General features: G+C 44.8%; 2 protein-coding genes and 1 long non-coding RNA gene across 12 annotated transcripts in view; all 3 read right to left on the reverse strand.

Annotated features, from left to right (window-relative positions):
- HIP1R (huntingtin interacting protein 1 related) overlaps window positions 1–2,662 on the reverse strand; it is a 63,669-nt gene extending 61,007 nt beyond the window's left edge. Inside the window, exon 1 of the mRNA XM_081892771.1 lies at window positions 2,485–2,662. Coding sequence (XP_081748897.1) covers window positions 2,485–2,577 — 93 coding nt within the window. The 5' untranslated portion in view covers window positions 2,578–2,662. The remainder of the gene's footprint in view (window positions 1–2,484) is intronic.
- A 4,832-nt stretch (window positions 2,663–7,494) lies between these two features.
- On the reverse strand, window positions 7,495–11,538 carry LOC309358354. Its single transcript, XR_014163468.1, has 2 exons — window positions 11,154–11,538; window positions 7,495–7,902 (listed from the first exon to the last, which is right to left on the reverse strand). It is a non-coding gene; the product is annotated as an uncharacterized lncRNA (long non-coding RNA).
- Window positions 11,539–13,878: 2,340 nt separating this feature from the next.
- The window catches only part of CCDC62 (coiled-coil domain containing 62), a 43,915-nt gene continuing 40,729 nt past the window's right edge, over window positions 13,879–17,064 (reverse strand). For 8 of the 10 annotated variants that reach the window (XM_081892788.1, XM_081892786.1, XM_081892789.1 and 5 more), the window contains 2 exons: window positions 16,859–16,951; window positions 13,879–14,218 (listed from right to left, as the gene is read on the reverse strand). In XM_081892788.1, the coding sequence (XP_081748914.1) occupies window positions 16,865–16,951 (87 nt within the window). In that variant the 3' untranslated portion in view covers window positions 13,879–14,218; window positions 16,859–16,864. Of the gene's footprint in view, window positions 14,219–16,565; window positions 16,632–16,858; window positions 16,952–17,064 lie in introns of all 10 variants that reach the window. The other 2 variants (XR_014163801.1, XR_014163802.1) reach the window with 2 other exon arrangements.

Below are 17,064 nucleotides of genomic sequence, written 5' to 3' on the forward strand. Positions count from 1 at the left end.
GGATTTGATTTGATATATTAATTGGATGTTCTTATTGGAAAATTAATAAACGCTTTAAAAAAGAAAGAAAAAGCAATGATCAATTTCTGTATATGGAACTGAGAGTGCAAGAGGGGGAGAGAGAAAAGGGTCGCCATCTTGCCTGGTGCCTTGAGCCTATGGCTTTGAGATGTATGTCATCTGCCTCAGAGGGGCCCTCCTTCATTCTATGTGTTTGGGGGAAGGTTGTCTTTGGTGAAGGCAAGGGACTCTGCACATGCTCAGAGGCACTCCACTCCACCGTCCTGTATTTCACACCTGTTTCCTTAGAGTTGGGGCATTGGGAAAGATCTAGACCAGCAGAAAAGGCTCCAGATGGGTAAGCAGGTTCATTGTGGCATGGTAATATGGAAAAGATATGGCATGTTGGAAGCTTTTGTGGAATACGGGTCATTACATCAGGTTCCTGCACAGGCTGCACAAACTTCTGCCTCAATAAATATGTTCCTCTTCAAAGACCGCACAGGTAACTAACAAAACATTATTGATTTGTTTGTTTTCAGAAAAACTAAGCAACTTCTGCCTATGATAGAAACAAGACCAGATGTTTGTCTCTAGGAAAAGCCACACACGAAAAAGTGTACACAGGATAACCTACACAGAATCAGCCCTACAAACCCTGAAACAATAGACAAATTCTCATTACCCAAACCATATATAAATCCATATTGTTTATCCCAGTGGTATATATGCAAGAACATACACACGTCCACAGATACATGCAAAATTCAATTACAGGGTAGAAGAGAGATTGTGCACATTCCTGATCTACACATGCATAGAACATCAAAAAGGCGATACAGGGCAATACGGGCAACGAAGGAAGCCATGGGAATCTCACACAGACAGGGACTCAGGGCCCAGACATTATTTTCATTGTCAGGAAGAAACACCAGCATGTCTGAGCATCTGCAGAGTGCCTTCTTTCCCCCCTCACCACCACTGAAACAAACACTAGTCACATACCCAGTCAGAATCAGGTGAAAGGAATTACGGTTCACAGGGTGTGGCTTGTAGGAACCCCAGAACCTCCTCTAAAGTTAAGAAGCTACACCCCGGCCTCAAACATGATAGCCCAATGCTTTTCTGCCACAAGAGAGACTTAATCTCTGGGTTGTGGGTTCAAACCCCACATTGGGCAAAAGACTCCTGCTTCGCAACGGGTTGGACTAGATGACCCTTGTGGCTCCTTCCAACTCCATGGTTCGACAATTGAACTATTCTATATTTCAAAAAGCAAGCCGCTGAGGGGCATGGAGACTGCAGGTGGGCTGAGGGGGATGACAATCACAAACCTACATTTGGGGGTCATGATAGACAGTCTCTCGCTCCCTCTCCGAAACTCCGGTCTGCAAGTATCCCTCAATCCCCAATACATTCTTTAGAGAACGCCCTTTATTCAGCCTTATGTATACCCAAAACACATGCTGTTCCAACCAATACCTCCTCACACTATTTTGTAGACGTGTGCATTTGTTAATTTTTAAGTTTCAAAAACTCACAGTCATGCAGAACAACAATGAATGCCCCTCAATTTTTATTTTGCCTCCTCAGAAGCATTTCCCCCCCTTGCAACATCAAAGACAGGCGAAAATTGCTCTCCTTTCTCCTCCTTGTAACCAAGAGGACTACAACATTATTATGATGAATTATCACCATATGTTTCAATGAATAGCCTCTCAGTTTTCCTTTTGCCACCTCAGAAGAAAAAAATAATTTTCTTGCCCTCCTCCCAGGATGTGGGAGAGTTGTTTCTCTTTCCTCTCCCTACCACGAGGACTGCAACCTTAATAATAATAATTTTAAATGAAATCTGGGATTCTGGCTATTCTTAGGATTACCTCCCTGCTCCCTTCTTTCTCTCTCACCTAGTTCTGATCAAGGTGATTCTTCCCCCCCCCCCCCGCGCGATCTTCCCTTCTCCTGCCCCCTCCCTCCCCAGCTTCTGTGCATGTTTCAAATCCTGTGCACAGTCGTAGCAAATCGACCTCAAATCCTATACGGAGACACCCCCCGCAGTGCACGGATCTTCTCCATTCCCCCCCCCACCGGGTGCATTCAATATTTGAGAAGCAGGAGGGGCGTTTCCTATTGACAAGACTCCCCCCCCCCCGCTAAGGAAGAAGTCGTGTGTGTCAAGCTAAAGGATTCATTTCACTGGGTGGCGGCGGGAGGGGGCAGCCGAGCAGGAAGCCGGACGGATCCTGCCCAGGGTCAAGTGGGGGAGGGAGGGGAGAGAGAGGTGCATGCATGCAACGGGGGGGTCTCTCTTCTCGCCCCCCACTAAAATAACATGCACGCGCCGTCTCTCCCTCACACAAACACACACTCTGCACCCCGTTTTCGATGCCACCTCCAGGTCTGCCATGCAGTTCCACCCCCCAGGGCGCAAACACGCCCCCCACCCGCCCCCCCCAAAACCCCCAGCCCCGGGAAACCCCTTGCCTGGTTCTTGTCGAACTGCTCCCTCTCCGCCTCCAGGCTGTGCCCCCCTCGGCGGCTCAGCACCCGCGCCGGCACGTTCTTGATGGTGTTCATGGTGCCAGGCGGCAGGAAGCCTCCTGGGCCCGGGCTGGCAGCAGCTGCTCTCGGCGGCCCCGCTCCCTTCCTCGCCCGCCAGACCAGCAGCAGCAACTCCGGCTCGGCCTGCGAGACTCCGCCGGATTATTCCCGGGGTCGGGAATGCCGAGGCGCACTCGCACCAGCCCGCCCCCTGCCGGCCTGACGGAGAACTGCTGTCGCCGCTCCGCCTCTTCCCTCCTCCCTCCTCGAGGCGCTCCTTCTGGCCCCCGAGCAGCAGCCGGCCATTCACAAGGCGAAGCGGGCCACGCCCCCGGGCCGAGCGGCAGCCAATCCGCGCCCGGCGGGCAGGAGGCGCCTCCTTGCAAGAGGCTCGCCTGGCGCAGCGGCGGCGCCTCCTCGGAAGGAAGCCGGACAAACCTGGCGCGCAGGTTTCTTGCTGGAGGCCAGGTGGGGCGGCTGCCTCTGGCGGCGGGATCCGGCCCGGCCTGCAAGGAACGCAGGGCCTGTAGATCTTGATACCCACCCGCCCCTGTTGTTTTTTTAGTTTATATGTATATAGTCATTAAAGTTGTGACCACTTCTAATCCAGATCATTGTCTGCTTGTGTTTATTATTACATTCTACATTTAGCCACTGCCTGGGCCAGGGTAGGGTGGCAGCACTGCAACTGAGCCTGCAATAAACTAACTTTGTGCTGAGTTCCCCCTCCTTTTCCCCAGAAAAGCACATGGAAATGCGGTTTACCTTCCCGCCAGAGTGGTACCTATTTATCTACTTGCACTTTGACATGCTTTCAAACTGCTAGGTGGGCAGGAGCTGACCTGATCAGCAAGCCCTAGGCTCTGTGGTTTAGACTTACAGTAGGCCACCGCCCCCCCCCCCAAAAAAACTGGAAACAACATTACTTGAGCAAGGAAAATTGGGTATGTAGAATTTTATCTTATTTGTCTTATTTCATGTTGTAGGTACTGATGTTCTGGTTCTTATATTTAATTTATAAGGGTTGTATCTGATGGAGTCTTTGCCTACAGACAGGGGTGGAAAATCCATGACGCTTTAATATGCTGAACTATAACTCCCAGAATCCCAGAATGTTGGCCATGAGGGCCAGGACTTGGAAGGTTTTGGCTGAACAGAAGTTCTATAATCTAGTTCAAACATCTCCAAACTACACCTGAAATTAGTTCCCATAATTGCCAAGTGAACTAATGGTAAATTAAGTTCAGTCTGGGGTAGAACTTGGAACAATTTCTAATTCATCTTCAGGGGGCCTGGACTCTTAGCTTTCATTTAAGAAAAAGTAAAGTAACCGGGGGGACACGGGTGGCGCTGTGGGTAAAAGCCTCAGTGCCTAGGACTTGCCGATCGCATGGTCGGCGGTTCGAATCCCCGCGGCGGGGTGAGCTCCTGTCGTTCGGTCCCAGCTCCTGCCCATCTAGCAGTTCGAAAGCACCCTTAAGTGCAAGTAGATAAATAGGGACCGCTTTATAGCGGGAAGGTAAAGGGCGTTTCCGTGTGCTGCACTGGTGCCGGTTTGCCAGAGCAGTTTCGTCATGCTGGCCACGTGACCCGGAAGTGTCTGCGGAGAGCGCTGGCTCCCGGCCTCTAGAGTGAGATGAGCGCACAACCCTAGAGTCTGTCAAGACTGGCCCGTACGGGCAGGGGTACCTTTACCTTTAAAGTAAGCTGGACATCTATAAAGAAAGTTACACAGCAAAACAAGGATGCAATGTCTTACAAACTCTGCATAAAATAGGTCTCTCAGTGGCTATTTGCTAGAATGATAAACCCAAACCTCCATATTCAGGGGTAATATATCTCTGAATACCTGGTGCTGGGGGCAAACAAGCGAAGACTGTTGCCTTTATCTGTGGACTTCCACCATGGGAAACAAGATGAAACTTTAATCATTTGATAGTATCTGCTTGTGTTCAAAACTAATAAAACTCTGTGGATGTATTAATTTTAGAAGACCTGTTTACATGCCTACAGGTGTCAGTTTAATTTAATTGAGTGTAGTTAATGACCTAAAGTTTTTTTTCCATTCCAGTTGAAGAAGAGCCTAGTGATATTCAGAAGCTTGCAATGTGCATGCACTAATAAGATATTATTTAGTTTCATGGCTCCATCAGACCTCCAGGGCATGAGGCCAGAAGGCACAATTAATAGCCTGCATTGTTATTTCAAAAGTTAGTGGGACTAAAAAACCGCTTAAGTGACTTTTTAAATACAGCCAAATCCTCTTACTTGGACCTTACCGGTTAAGCTCCTTGACCATTTTAATGTGGGGTTTGCAAACTGTAGCTTGACAGTCACAGTCAAATTATTAATATTATTATTGATTGGTTGACTGCATCCCACCCTTCACTAAGGTCTCAGGGCAGGTTACAGCATTAAAAACAATGTTAAAAACCATCTAGAACAACTTAAATCAAACAAGTTTAGGATTTGGCTGCAAATAGATATCACATAATTTACCTGCCTGGCCCTGTTCTTCCTAAAGGTGGGTTGCACACACACAAATTTTGGTTGCTCGACAATATTAGAGGCAGAACTTTATTATCCAATCAAGCGCAATGGAATCTCGTTCAACACATTCAGCTGTAGTGGCCAAGTAATGAGAGTGTGTACACTTGTGAAGGTGAAGTTTGCCTTTATCAGATTATACCCTCGCAGAACCTTTGTGCCTTGTGTGTTTTTGCTTGCTGGAAATGTGTCCTTGAATTCTGATGATGACTCTTACTTGCCTGCGTGGGAGGCTAGAGATGGGTGTAGGACTGTGTAGACACTAGGCTAGTGTACAAAGGTCAAAATCTGCATTTGTTGCCCCACCCACTTTTGCCTCTGGCCCCACCCATCACTGGAATGCAGCTCCTTCTGGATGGAAGCCAAGGGGACGGGTGTCCTCAAGGATTTTTATGGGGGTGGGGGAAGAGCAGGCTAATTTCGTCACACAGAACATGGAGCAAGGTTGTTTTCTGCTGCTTCAGAGGGCAGGACGTGAACCAGTCAGGGCCGGCCCACCCATGAGACAAGGTGAGGCAATTGCCTCAGGCAGCAGGATCCACCAGGGCAGCAGATCCCAATGTCAGTCTCCCCCCTCCTTGTTCCTGATGCAGACCTTTCCTTGTCTCTTCTTCCCTAGCAGCGAGTGGGTACCCAAATGCCTTGGGCTGCTGGCCCTGAAACCAATGGATCCAATTACAAGAAAAGATATTCCAGCTAAACTTTAGGAAGCACAAGAGCTTCAGGTGGTGGACTCTCCTTCCTTGGAGGTTTCTAAATGGGGTTAGACCAGGTTCTATACACACTAGAAAGTTGCTCTCACAAGAAAAGAGAAAGAGCAGCAAATCTGGGGGTTGTGGTTCATTTGGGGTAGGGGAGGTGGCCCCACTATGAACACCCATAGGCCTAAGAGATAGTACCGGCACTACGGCTTCTTTCTTGTTCTCTCCTCTGCTCACTGCACCACACTGTCAATTTAAAGGAAATTAATAAGCTACAAACACACCTAACTTGATGGTATGTTTATAACTATTTTTGCAAAAATGAGTATTTTACACACACAGCAAACTTTAGCAGATGTCATATGATGAAATGCAAATGAAAAATTCATCTGTTGCTGAGGGTTTCCCCATGTTGCTCTCCTTTTGTAGATGGAAGGGTGCAGCCTTTAAGATTTCATTAATTAGATTCTCACCTCACTTTTGTGGCCTGTAAGATGGTCCATGAATCATTATAATAAACTGTTAAAAGTGTTTGATCATGTCACTCTGCCCAGCTATTTCTGGCCAAAAGAACAGCAGTAATTGCAAACCTAATCCCAAACCGAACTACACTTTCTCCATCAAGCTTTCCAAGCTGGGGGTAGAAAACCAGTCCCAAATATTCCAGCAGTAATTTACCGGCAAAGTACTGTATTTCTAGAATGGTAGTTAGTGGCCTTTCAAGTCTGAATGTACCTTGTAAGGCTGTCTGCCCTACAGAGATCTGTAGGATCACCTAGCTAATTTGGTGAAATTGTACTCATGGCACTGCAAACCTACAGAATACAGAATAGGGCGGTGACCTCAAAATGGACATTTTCAGTCAATCCTCCATGGGCTGTGGAATGCCCTAAACCATATGTGAAACAGCAACCATCAGTTGCTCCAGGAGCCTTGTAAATACTGTACATGTACTTTGGAATTTTGTCTTTGGCACAAACTTTAGGCTGTTTTAGGCAATGAGGATTCAGTATATGCAACTGAACCAAGTGCACCTTTCCCCTCTTCCTTCCCATCACATCCCCTCCCTTTATTGTCTCGTTTCAGATTTTCGATTACCGGTATATGCTCTTTGTGGCAGGGCAGGGCCTATCTACTCCTGCTATGTAAATGCTGTGCGCATTGATGGTGCAGGATAAATAGTAGCAGTGGTAGCAAAACTCATTTCAACAGTCTGTACATTTTGCCCAAATCTTGATATTATGACTGTTTATTACTTTTTGCTTAGCTGTTAAAAGAAAAGGTGGTGCCTATTCTGCATTTCCTTGCTTTCCTTTGCTAATGCAATTGCTAGCACTGGCCTTGGATCTTTAATCATCAGCTTCGCTCTGCTGCAGAAAAGATTGAATATATTTGATCCAGCTCTGTTCTACCGCCTTCTTGTGTCTTGACCCTCTAATTAAACACAAGGCAGGGAGCGGGGGAAGCCTACACACCCAAGCTGAAGGCAGGCAGGAATTAATGGGAGCTTTGTTTTCCTCGAATAACAGTAGAGAATGTGAATACAAGGCAGGCAGCCTTACCCTCATTTACTGCCTTTCCCAGAACACGCCCTCATTCTAAGCCAGCTGAAGCACATTGCAGGACACATTTGGGACACCTCTGACGAATGTTTGAAAGCAAACTCACGCAAAGTCCACACAAAAATGACAGTGTGAGCCGCAGGTAGGGATGCAGAATTTTGGTTTTTCGCAGTCTCTCATTTCTCCAGTCTTTTCAGTACTCAACATTTCTATTATCAGTTTGCAAAAAACAAAAAGTCCTATTGAAAATTCACCAGCCTTTCAGTGCATATTTTTCCTAATATACACATTTCTGCAAGCAATTTCCCATAACAAAATGTTCTTTTGTGTTATTTTCATGAATGCAGATATTCCCGTAACATAAACGTGACGTTATTGGGTTGAAGAACTGCATCACAAAATTTGGAGAAGTGCATAATTCGAAGCACAGCTGTGTTTCGGTCTGCATATTGTTTTGCAAAGTGGGGATTAGGTATGTTCACATTAAAATGCAAACTGTACCAGAATTCTCCCATATCTCTATCCTCACCTGTAGTGCGACATGCACAGAACTATAATGTATTTATGGTTCTTCATGGATCACTGCCTTGGGTCCTTTATGGATCACTGCCTTGCCGTGGCGAAGGGGCTTGAAGAACTCAGAGAAGCTATGAACTATGCCGAGCAGGGCACCCAAGATGAACAGGTCATAGTGGAGAGTTTTGACCAAACGTGATCCACCTGGAGGAGGAACCGGCAAGCCACTCCAGTATCCCTGCCAAGAAAACTCCATGGACAAAGACAACAGGCATATAAAAGTTATGACGCTGGAAGATGAGCCCCTCAGGTCGGAAGGCGTCCAACATGCTACTGGGGAAGAGCGGAGGGCAAGTACAAGTAGATCCAGAGCTGATGAAGCGGCTGGGCCAAAGCCGAAAGGACGCTCAGTTGCGGATATGCCTGGAAGCGAAAGGAAAGTCCAATGCTGTAAAGAAAAATATTGCATAGGAACCTGGAATGTGAAAACCATGAACCTGGGTAAGTTGGAGGTAGTCAAAAATGAGATGGCAAGAATAAATTTTGACATCCTGGGCATCAGTGAACTAAAATGGACGGGAATGGGTGAATTCAGTTCGGATGACCATCATATCTACTACTGTGGGCAAGAAACTCGTAAAAGAAATGGAGTGGCCCTCATAGTCAACAAAAGAGTGGCGAAGGCTGTACTAGGATGCAATCTCAAAAATGATAGAATGATCTCGATACGAATCCAAGGCAGACCTTTTAACATCACAGTAATCCAAGTTTATGCACCAACTACTGGTGCTGAAGAAACTGAAATTGACCAATTCTATGAAGACTTACAACACCTTATAGAAGTGACACCAAAGAAGGATGTTCTACTCATCATAGGGGATTGGAATGCTAAAGTAGGGAGTCAAGAGATAAAAGGAACAACTGGCAAGTTTGGCCTTGGAGATCAAAACGAAGCAGGGCAAAGGCTAATAGAGTTCTGTCAAGAGAACAAGCTGGTCATCACAAACACGCTTTTCCAACAACACAAGAGACGACTCTACACATGGACATCACCAGATGGGCAGCATCGAAATCAGATTGATTATATTCTCTGCAGCCAAAGATGGAGAAGCTCTATACAGTCAGCAAAAACAAGACCTGAAGCTGACTGTGGCTCAGATCATCAGCTTCTTATAGCAAAATTCAAGCTTAAACTGAAGAAAGTAGGAAAAACCACCGGGCCGGTAAGATACAATCTAAGTCAAATCCCTTATGAATACACAGTGGAAGTGAGGAACAGGTTCAAGGATTTAGATTTGGTGGACAGAGTGCCTGAAGAACTATGGATGGAGGCTCGTAACATTATACAGGAGGCAGCAACGAAAACCATCCCAATGAAAAGGAAATGCAAGAAAGCAAAGTGGCTGTCAAATGAGGCCTTACAAATAGCGGGGGAGAGAAGGCAAGCAAAATGCGAGGGAGATGGTGAAAGATTCAGGAAATTGAATGCAGATTTCCAAAGAATAGCAAGGAGAGACAAGAAGACCTTCTTAAACGAGCAATGCAAAGAAATAGAGGAAAGCAATAGAATGGGAAGAACCAGAGATCTGTTCAAGAAAATTGGAGATATGAAAGGAACATTTCGTACAAAGATTTCCATAATAAAGGACAAAAGTGGAAAGGACCTAACAGAAGCAGAAGACATCAAGAAGAGGTGGCAAGAATACACAGAGGAATTATACCAGAAAGAAATGGATGTCCCGTATACCCCAGGTAGTGTGGTTGCTGACCTTGAGCCAGACATCCTGGAAAGTGAAGTCAAATGGGCCTTAGAAAGCACTGCAAATAACAAGGCCAGTGGAAGTGATGGTATTCCAGCTGAACTATTTAAAATTTTAAAAGATGATGCTGTTAAGGTGCTACACTCAATATGCCAGCAAGTTTGGAAAACTCAGCAGTGGCCAGAAGATTGGAGAAGATCAGTCTACATCCCAATCCCAAAGAAGGGCAGTGCCAAAGAATGCTCCAACTACCGCACAATTGCACTCATTTCACACGCTAGCAAGTTTATGCTTAAAATTCTCAAGCAGTATGTGGACTGAGAACTCCCAGAAGTGCAAGCTGGATTTAGAAGAGGCAGAGGAACCAGAGACCAAATTGCAAACATGCGCTGGATTATGGAGAAAGCTAGAGAGTTCCAGAAAGACATCTACTTCTGCTTCATTGACTATGCAAAAGCCTTTGACTGTGTCGACCACGGCAAACTATGGCAAGTTCTTAAAGAAATGGGAGTGCCAGATCACCTCATCTGTCTCCTGAGAAATCTCTATGTGGGACAAGAAGCTACAGTTAGAACTGGATATGGAACAACTGATTGGTTCAAAATCGGGAAAGGAGTACGACAAGGCTGTATTTTGTCTCCCTGCTTATTTAACTTATATGCAGAATTCATCATGCGAAAGGCTGGGCTGGATGAATCCCTAGCCGGAATTAAGATTGCCGGAAGAAATATCAACAACCTCAGATATGCAGATGACACAACCTTGATGGCAGAAAGTGAGGAGGAATTAAAGAACCTTTTAATGAGGGTGAAAGAGGAGAGCGCAAAATATGGTCTGAAGCTAAACATCAAAAAAACGAAGATCATGGCCACTGGTCCCATCACCTCCTGGCAAATAGAAGGGGAAGAAATGGAGGTAGTGAGAGATTTTACTTTCTTGGGCTCCATGATCACTGCAGATGGTGACAGCAGCCACGAAATTAAAAGACGCCTGCTTCTTGGGAGAAGGGCAATGACAGGCCTAGACAGCATCTTGAGAAGTAGAGACATCACCTTGCCAACAAAGGTTCGTATAGTTAAAGCTATGGTTTTCCCAGTAGTGATGTATGGAAGTGAGAGCTGGACCATAAAGAAGGCTGATCGCCGAAGAATTGATGCTTTTGAATTATGGTGCTGGAGGAGACTCTTGAGAGTCCCATGGACTGCAAGAAGATCAAACCTCTCCATACTGAAGGAAATCAACCCTGAGTGCTCACTGGAAGGACAGATCGTGAAGCTGAGGCTCCAGTACTTTGGCCACCTCATGAGAAGAGAAGACTCCCTGGAGAAGACTCTGATGTTGGGAAGGATGGAGGGCACAAGGATAAGGGGGCGACAGAGGACGAGATGGTTGGATAGTGTTTTCGAGGCTGCCAGCATGAGTTTGACCAAGCTGCGGGAGGCAGTGGAGGACAGAGGTGCCTGGCGTTCTCTGGTCCATGGGGTCACGAAGAGTCGGACACGACTAAACGACTAAACAACAACAACAAATAATGTATTTGGCTGACAAGCAGCTCTCAAGGCTTCTAGTTCCAACCTGAAAGCTGCCATTTGAGTGACTGGGCTACAGAGCAGGTGGAGAGAAAAGTTCGACCGCTGCATCTCTATGGGGAAATACCTAATTGCCTGGCATTCGTCAGCACCCGAAATTGCTGGCCACATTTCTCCTGGAAAAGACCAATGCCGCTCAAACTCTGCTGGAAGTAGGACTCCTGAAATACATGGGCCCCAAAAGGTTATCATCAGCTCTTTTTTTTTCAGATGATGGAACTCAGTTCTGGCATCTCTCAGGTGGGCACCATTGCCATTCTAAGAGAATGAGAGAGGTGTTCATGGTCAGTTTTGGCACCTGTTTTTCTAGAAAAATAGCACTGGTTATCATAGAACTGTAGAGTTGGAAGGAATCCTGAAGGCCATCTAGTATAGCCCCCTGCAATGCAATAATCTCAAAAACATGACAGGTATCCATCCAGCTCTGCTAAAAAACCTCCAAGGAAGGAGAGTCCATCACCTCCCCTTCTGTCAAGAGATAGTTCCACATCCCCTCCTCCCTCAGGTGAGCCTTGCCATGTGACTGTCCACTTCCATCAATCCCTGCTGTTTCTGGCAGGTGGAGGTGCCCATATCCCAATTCCTCCTGCCAACATTATTGACTCGAGTATGTGAAAACACGGCGGCCAAAAACAGTTCTCCAAACAGCAGAAGTCAGAAGTAATTTAAACACATATTAATGACTAAACATCAGCTATTTTAGAGGATGCACAAAGAAGTCTAAAGGGAAACATCATGTTTATTAACTTACGCACCATATAATGCTCAAAATATTTTCAAATGCACAGAAAACAAGGTGCAGTTGAAAGAGAGACAGTATATACACTTGCTGGCACAGCGAGGTAAGTACAGCCTGCGTGCTATGGTCTTACTCCCACTGTGGTCCAAGTCAAGGCCTAAAAGCAGAAAGGCATCTAAGAGAGTTAATATGGCTAGACTCTGTGCAGCTTACAGGGAATTGCTGCACTTCATAGGGGCAGAACCCAAACTGAAATCAATGGAAAACGTAAGGAGCCATGTTACAGACTGGTTGCAATACATGTTATCTTTAAACTAGATAGAAAGAATGGTTTTTTGGACCAAAGCTCACAATTCGAAAACAAAGATTAACTTTTGTCTAAAATGTTATTAGAATGGGAAACAAAAGACCAGCTAGTTAAAGTCTCCATGATACACTGGCAATAGATATAGCACACAATATAGATTTTAAGATCTGGGAGAAACTTTGGAAAAGTGTCTTGAAATTTACAGCATGTTATGCTTTGAAGGAGAACTATCTGAAAATGATTCACAGATGGTATTTAACTCAGAGTAGACTCGCTAAGATTTGCAAGACAGAATCAGATAAGTGCTGGAAGTGTAAAAAGGTGGAGGGAACATTCATTCATATGTAGTGGACATGTAAATAGGTAAAAAAAGTATAGGGAAATGATTTATAATTGAAAAAAATGTTTAAAACTACTTTCCCAAAAAAATCAGTCTCCTTTCTATTGGGGATAATTCAGTCTGAAATTCCCAAGTGTCAGAAAAGGTTATTTATGTATGCAACAACTGTGGCCCATGTTTTGTTAGCCCAAAAATGGAAAAAGAGCAAGATCCTAACTAAAGAAGATTGGCAACTTAAGTTGACAGAATATGCACAACTTGCAGACTTAACATAGAGAACAAGAGAACAAGAAGAACATATGTTTAAAGAAGATTGGAAAACATTTATTGAATTTATGGAAAATAATTGTGTACAGCTGAAAACGCTGGCAGCATTAAGATAAATTCAACAGTGCAAATAATTTTTGATGGATGTAGTAATGGAAAACCAATTGGTATAGTTTTTTGTAAAATATGCAGGGATATAAGATACGGTATGTAAAATGACCCATGGAAAGAGAAGGGAAGTCACTGATATCTTATGTAAAATGTTTATCTGAAATTGTAATACAGAAAATATAATAAAAATCATATTCAAAGAAGAAGCAAAAATGCACAATCCAGCAAGAGATTCCCTTGAGCAAAACCCATTGAAGTCTACAGGTCATGTCGGTTTCAGTGGAGCTTTGTGTAGGGTTACCATATTTCAAAAAGCCCCCTTTTTTTTTAGGAACCCCCCATAATTGCTGTTGAACTTTTTACAAAAACACAAATTTTTCAATTGACTTGCCTAAGATCCAGGACAAAGCGCTGCCTTTGGAAATTCCCCCCAGACGTCAATGCTGCCTTTGAAATCCCAGTAATTTCCTGGAAAATCTGGACGCATGGCAGCCCTAGCTTTGTGTCAGAGAACGTCCTCCTGGATTGTGGCTAAAATATTTCCTCCACATTGTGGATAATGACTTATACATATAAAATGTATTCCAAAAACTGTACAGAGCGTTCCTTTGTTACTATACAAATGTTATACCCACACCAAACACTTAAAGCACAATGGAGGACCTGTAGTTTCACATTCCCTGAGCTATAATTCCCAGCACCCTCAACATACTATAGTTCCTGGGATTCTTTGAGAGAAGCTATGTGCGTTGAATGTCCTTTAAATGTATGATGTGGATGTAACCTTAGTTAGAAATACTTCATATAAGGGATGAAAGATTCTGGCGTTAAAAACACTGAGCATAAATTAACTGTAGTCATACGGTAAATGCAAAATATCTGTACAAAAACAAGGAAAAGCCACAAACACATATTTATTTCTTTTCTTAAAAATCACCTATTAATGACCAGTTACATATTTAAATAACCTTCCAAAAATATACTGGCAGTTAATCTGAGCATATGAAGTCGTTTTTATTCATTCAGCATAATTCTAGTTTTTTAAATAAAAATTAGGGAATGAATCTCAGCATTTTGTCATGGGTCTTTGGCACTGGGAGCTTTTCAGAGATTTAAATAAACGGATCTGTAGAAGAACGCTGAGTGACTGTCCACTGAGTTTAACACACCATGATTATCTTTGTCTTTGAAAGAAAGGGTGCATTTCTCTCCTCTTGTGGACAAAACATGGGAGACACCTGCTTTGAAAAGAGAAGGAAAGTTTTGAAGAAGCAAAACACCCTGAAACTCCACACCGTAATTCAGTTCCAGGCTTTGCAGTTTTATGACAGCATATGGAAAAACACAGCCAGTTAGAACCTCAGTGACGCCTGGGGGGTTTTTTTTGTTTGCTTTAAAGGTGTATTTACTTCATGGGATGAACTGTCTGCCACAAAGCTGCCTTTGTGTCACTGCCGGAAACTTTCATTTCCAGTGCTCCGCAAACAGCTGGCAGTTGAGGAGTTTCCATGTTGACAAAGATATTTTTCCTTCACGGCTGACATCAGGTTCATCAGCATTTACAAGCCGTGAGGCATGCCAGAGATGCCAAGGGCTCCAGTGTAACATATTTCTAATTTCTTTCACATTTGTCTAAACTCCTTTCCAACACAAGCCTAGGCTGTGGCAGATCGACTTATTTATTTATTTTATTTGCACATTTATAAAATGGTTCACAACCAAAAGCTGCTTAAACAGTGTACGATAAGAATAAATAAAATAAAGAGACAAAAGATTACTGACTCAATAAACTAAAAGCAATAAAACCATTGGCAGACCTACTTGCAGCAACCGCTCCTCAGGGAGCAAGGCCTAACCTAAGAACGGTGAACAAACCGGACAAGACAACGTTTGGGGTTTTTAAAAAAACTGGTCACAACTTTATTGATTCCAGATATAGATAGGATACAGTGGTGCCTCGCAAGACAAAATTAATTCGTTCCGCAAGTCTTTTCGTCTTGCGAGTTTTTCTTGCGAAGCACGGTTTCCCATAGGAATGCATTAAAAATCAATTAATGTGTTCCTATGGAAACCGAACCGCCTTCAGACCAGGTCTGGGGACAGTCTGTCCCCCGACCTCTTCTGAAGGCTGGCGGGGGCGAAGGTCTTTGCTTCCCCCCCGCCTGCCTTCCCGGGACAGTCCCGGGGGCTTTTAAAATGCTGGCGGGCGTTCGCTGCCGCCCGCCAGAATTTTAAGATCGCCCCGGACAGCGGAAGTCTTTGCTCCCCCCGCCTGCCTTCAAAAGCCGTCCGGGATAGCGGGAAGCGCTTCCCTGCTATCCCGGACGCTTTTAAAATGCTGGCGGTGGGGAGCAAAGCCTTTCGCCCCCGCCGGCCTTCCTGGACCTCTTCTGAAGTCCGGAGGGGGGGAAAAGGCTTTGCTCCCCACCGCCAGCATTTAAAAAAAGGTCCCCGAGATTTCCCTATGGGCTTTCGTCTTGCGATGCAAGCCCATAGGGAAAATCGTCTAGCGAAGCGTCGCAAAAACCGAAAAACCCTTTCGTCTTGCCGGTTTTTCATCTTGCGAGGCATTCGTCTTGCGGGGCACCACTGTAAAAAAATTCCCTCCAGTAGCACCTTATAGACAAACTAAGTTTGTTATTGGTATGAGCTTTCTGAAGAAGGGTGCATGCACACGAAAGCTCATACCAATAACAAACTTAGTTGGTCTATAAGGTGCTACTGGAGGGAATTTTTTTATTTTGTTTCAAGCCTAGGATTAATGTGTCAACCGCAAGACTCTACAGGTGGCACTCCCAAGCCGCTGAAGGCAGCTCTAAGGCTCATCAGCTGCACACCTCAGCTTTTGGACAGAGACTTCCAACTAGACCCCTCTAACAGGCTACCCAGTGAACACACCTCTTTTGAGGTTGGAGTGACACACACTTCACCCGCTGCCTGATGTTAGACTAAAGGATTCCACCCAATGCCTTATCTGGTCTTCAACTGACTACAGTCCTGAGGTCAGGTGCAGCCGACATTTATTGGCTGGGGGCAGACCAGAGCAAAGCCTGCTCCACACTGGTCTGCTCTTAAGCTCAGCCCACCTGTCCTGGCCAGATTTCAGTCAGTAAGTGATTCCAGAGGACTGCATCTGCATCACTAAAAGTCTGTTTTCTAGTGCATACTAAGTGGACCCTGGGGGCATGCAGCACTCTTGGCAGTGCTCCATTGGAGAAGTGCAGTTAGGTAATATGGCTAAAATTACTTAAATCTTGGGCGCAAGTGCTGTATGCACACTGATTCCCAGCCTCTGCTGAAAGGAAATCCTGCCACTGTCATGGCATTTAAGTGCCCACAGATCACACCAACAAAATTCAGAGGGTTTGGCAGCCCAGGAGCAACAGGCTTGCCATAATACTGCTGCTGTGGTTTGGGGGAACCTAAGGGCAAACTTCCACAACATACATTGAAAGCACATCCAAGGCACATGACGTTCCCCAAAGCATCCTGGGGTTGTTAATGATGCAGAAAAATGTGGCTCTGTGCAAAGGAAACTACAGCTCAGGAACTAACTCTAGCGCTTTAAATGTGTGCTAGATGTACCTTAAATGTATGTTGTGGCAACCAACACGCATTACTCTCTGCATATCACATCTTCACCTGCAAATACTCAAAAAACAAATAACTTGTTATGAGTAGGGAACATATGTATAAAACACAACTGACAATTTAGAGATAACTTGGGCACAACAGTTTTTCGCACGAAATGTGCTGCTTTGCAATTGCACTTGGAACTTTATACCAGCAGGTGTTCATATACATTTTTTTACTGTGCTCTTCAGCTCTGTGTTGTGCAAAGTCAACAAATATGGAGAGGAAAGGCAAGAACGACTGACCTGAGGTCATAAAGAAAAAAGGGAGAGCTTCATCTCGCTTTCCTCCGCACTTGGCAATCGCCCTTTGCAAAGGGATTCGCTATACTCTCCTGCCTGTCAAAGGACATTAACATCTGTATTACATCCTTAAGAAAATAACCATGAAAAAGAAATGTGTGGTTTAGGGCATAAGCTAGGTTAAAAACTACTCATAAATACATTTGTTT

The sequence above is a fragment of the Podarcis melisellensis genome (assembly GCF_964234715.1).
Source record: "Podarcis melisellensis genome assembly, chromosome: 16".
NCBI classification, from domain to species: Eukaryota; Metazoa; Chordata; class Lepidosauria; order Squamata; family Lacertidae; genus Podarcis; species Podarcis melisellensis.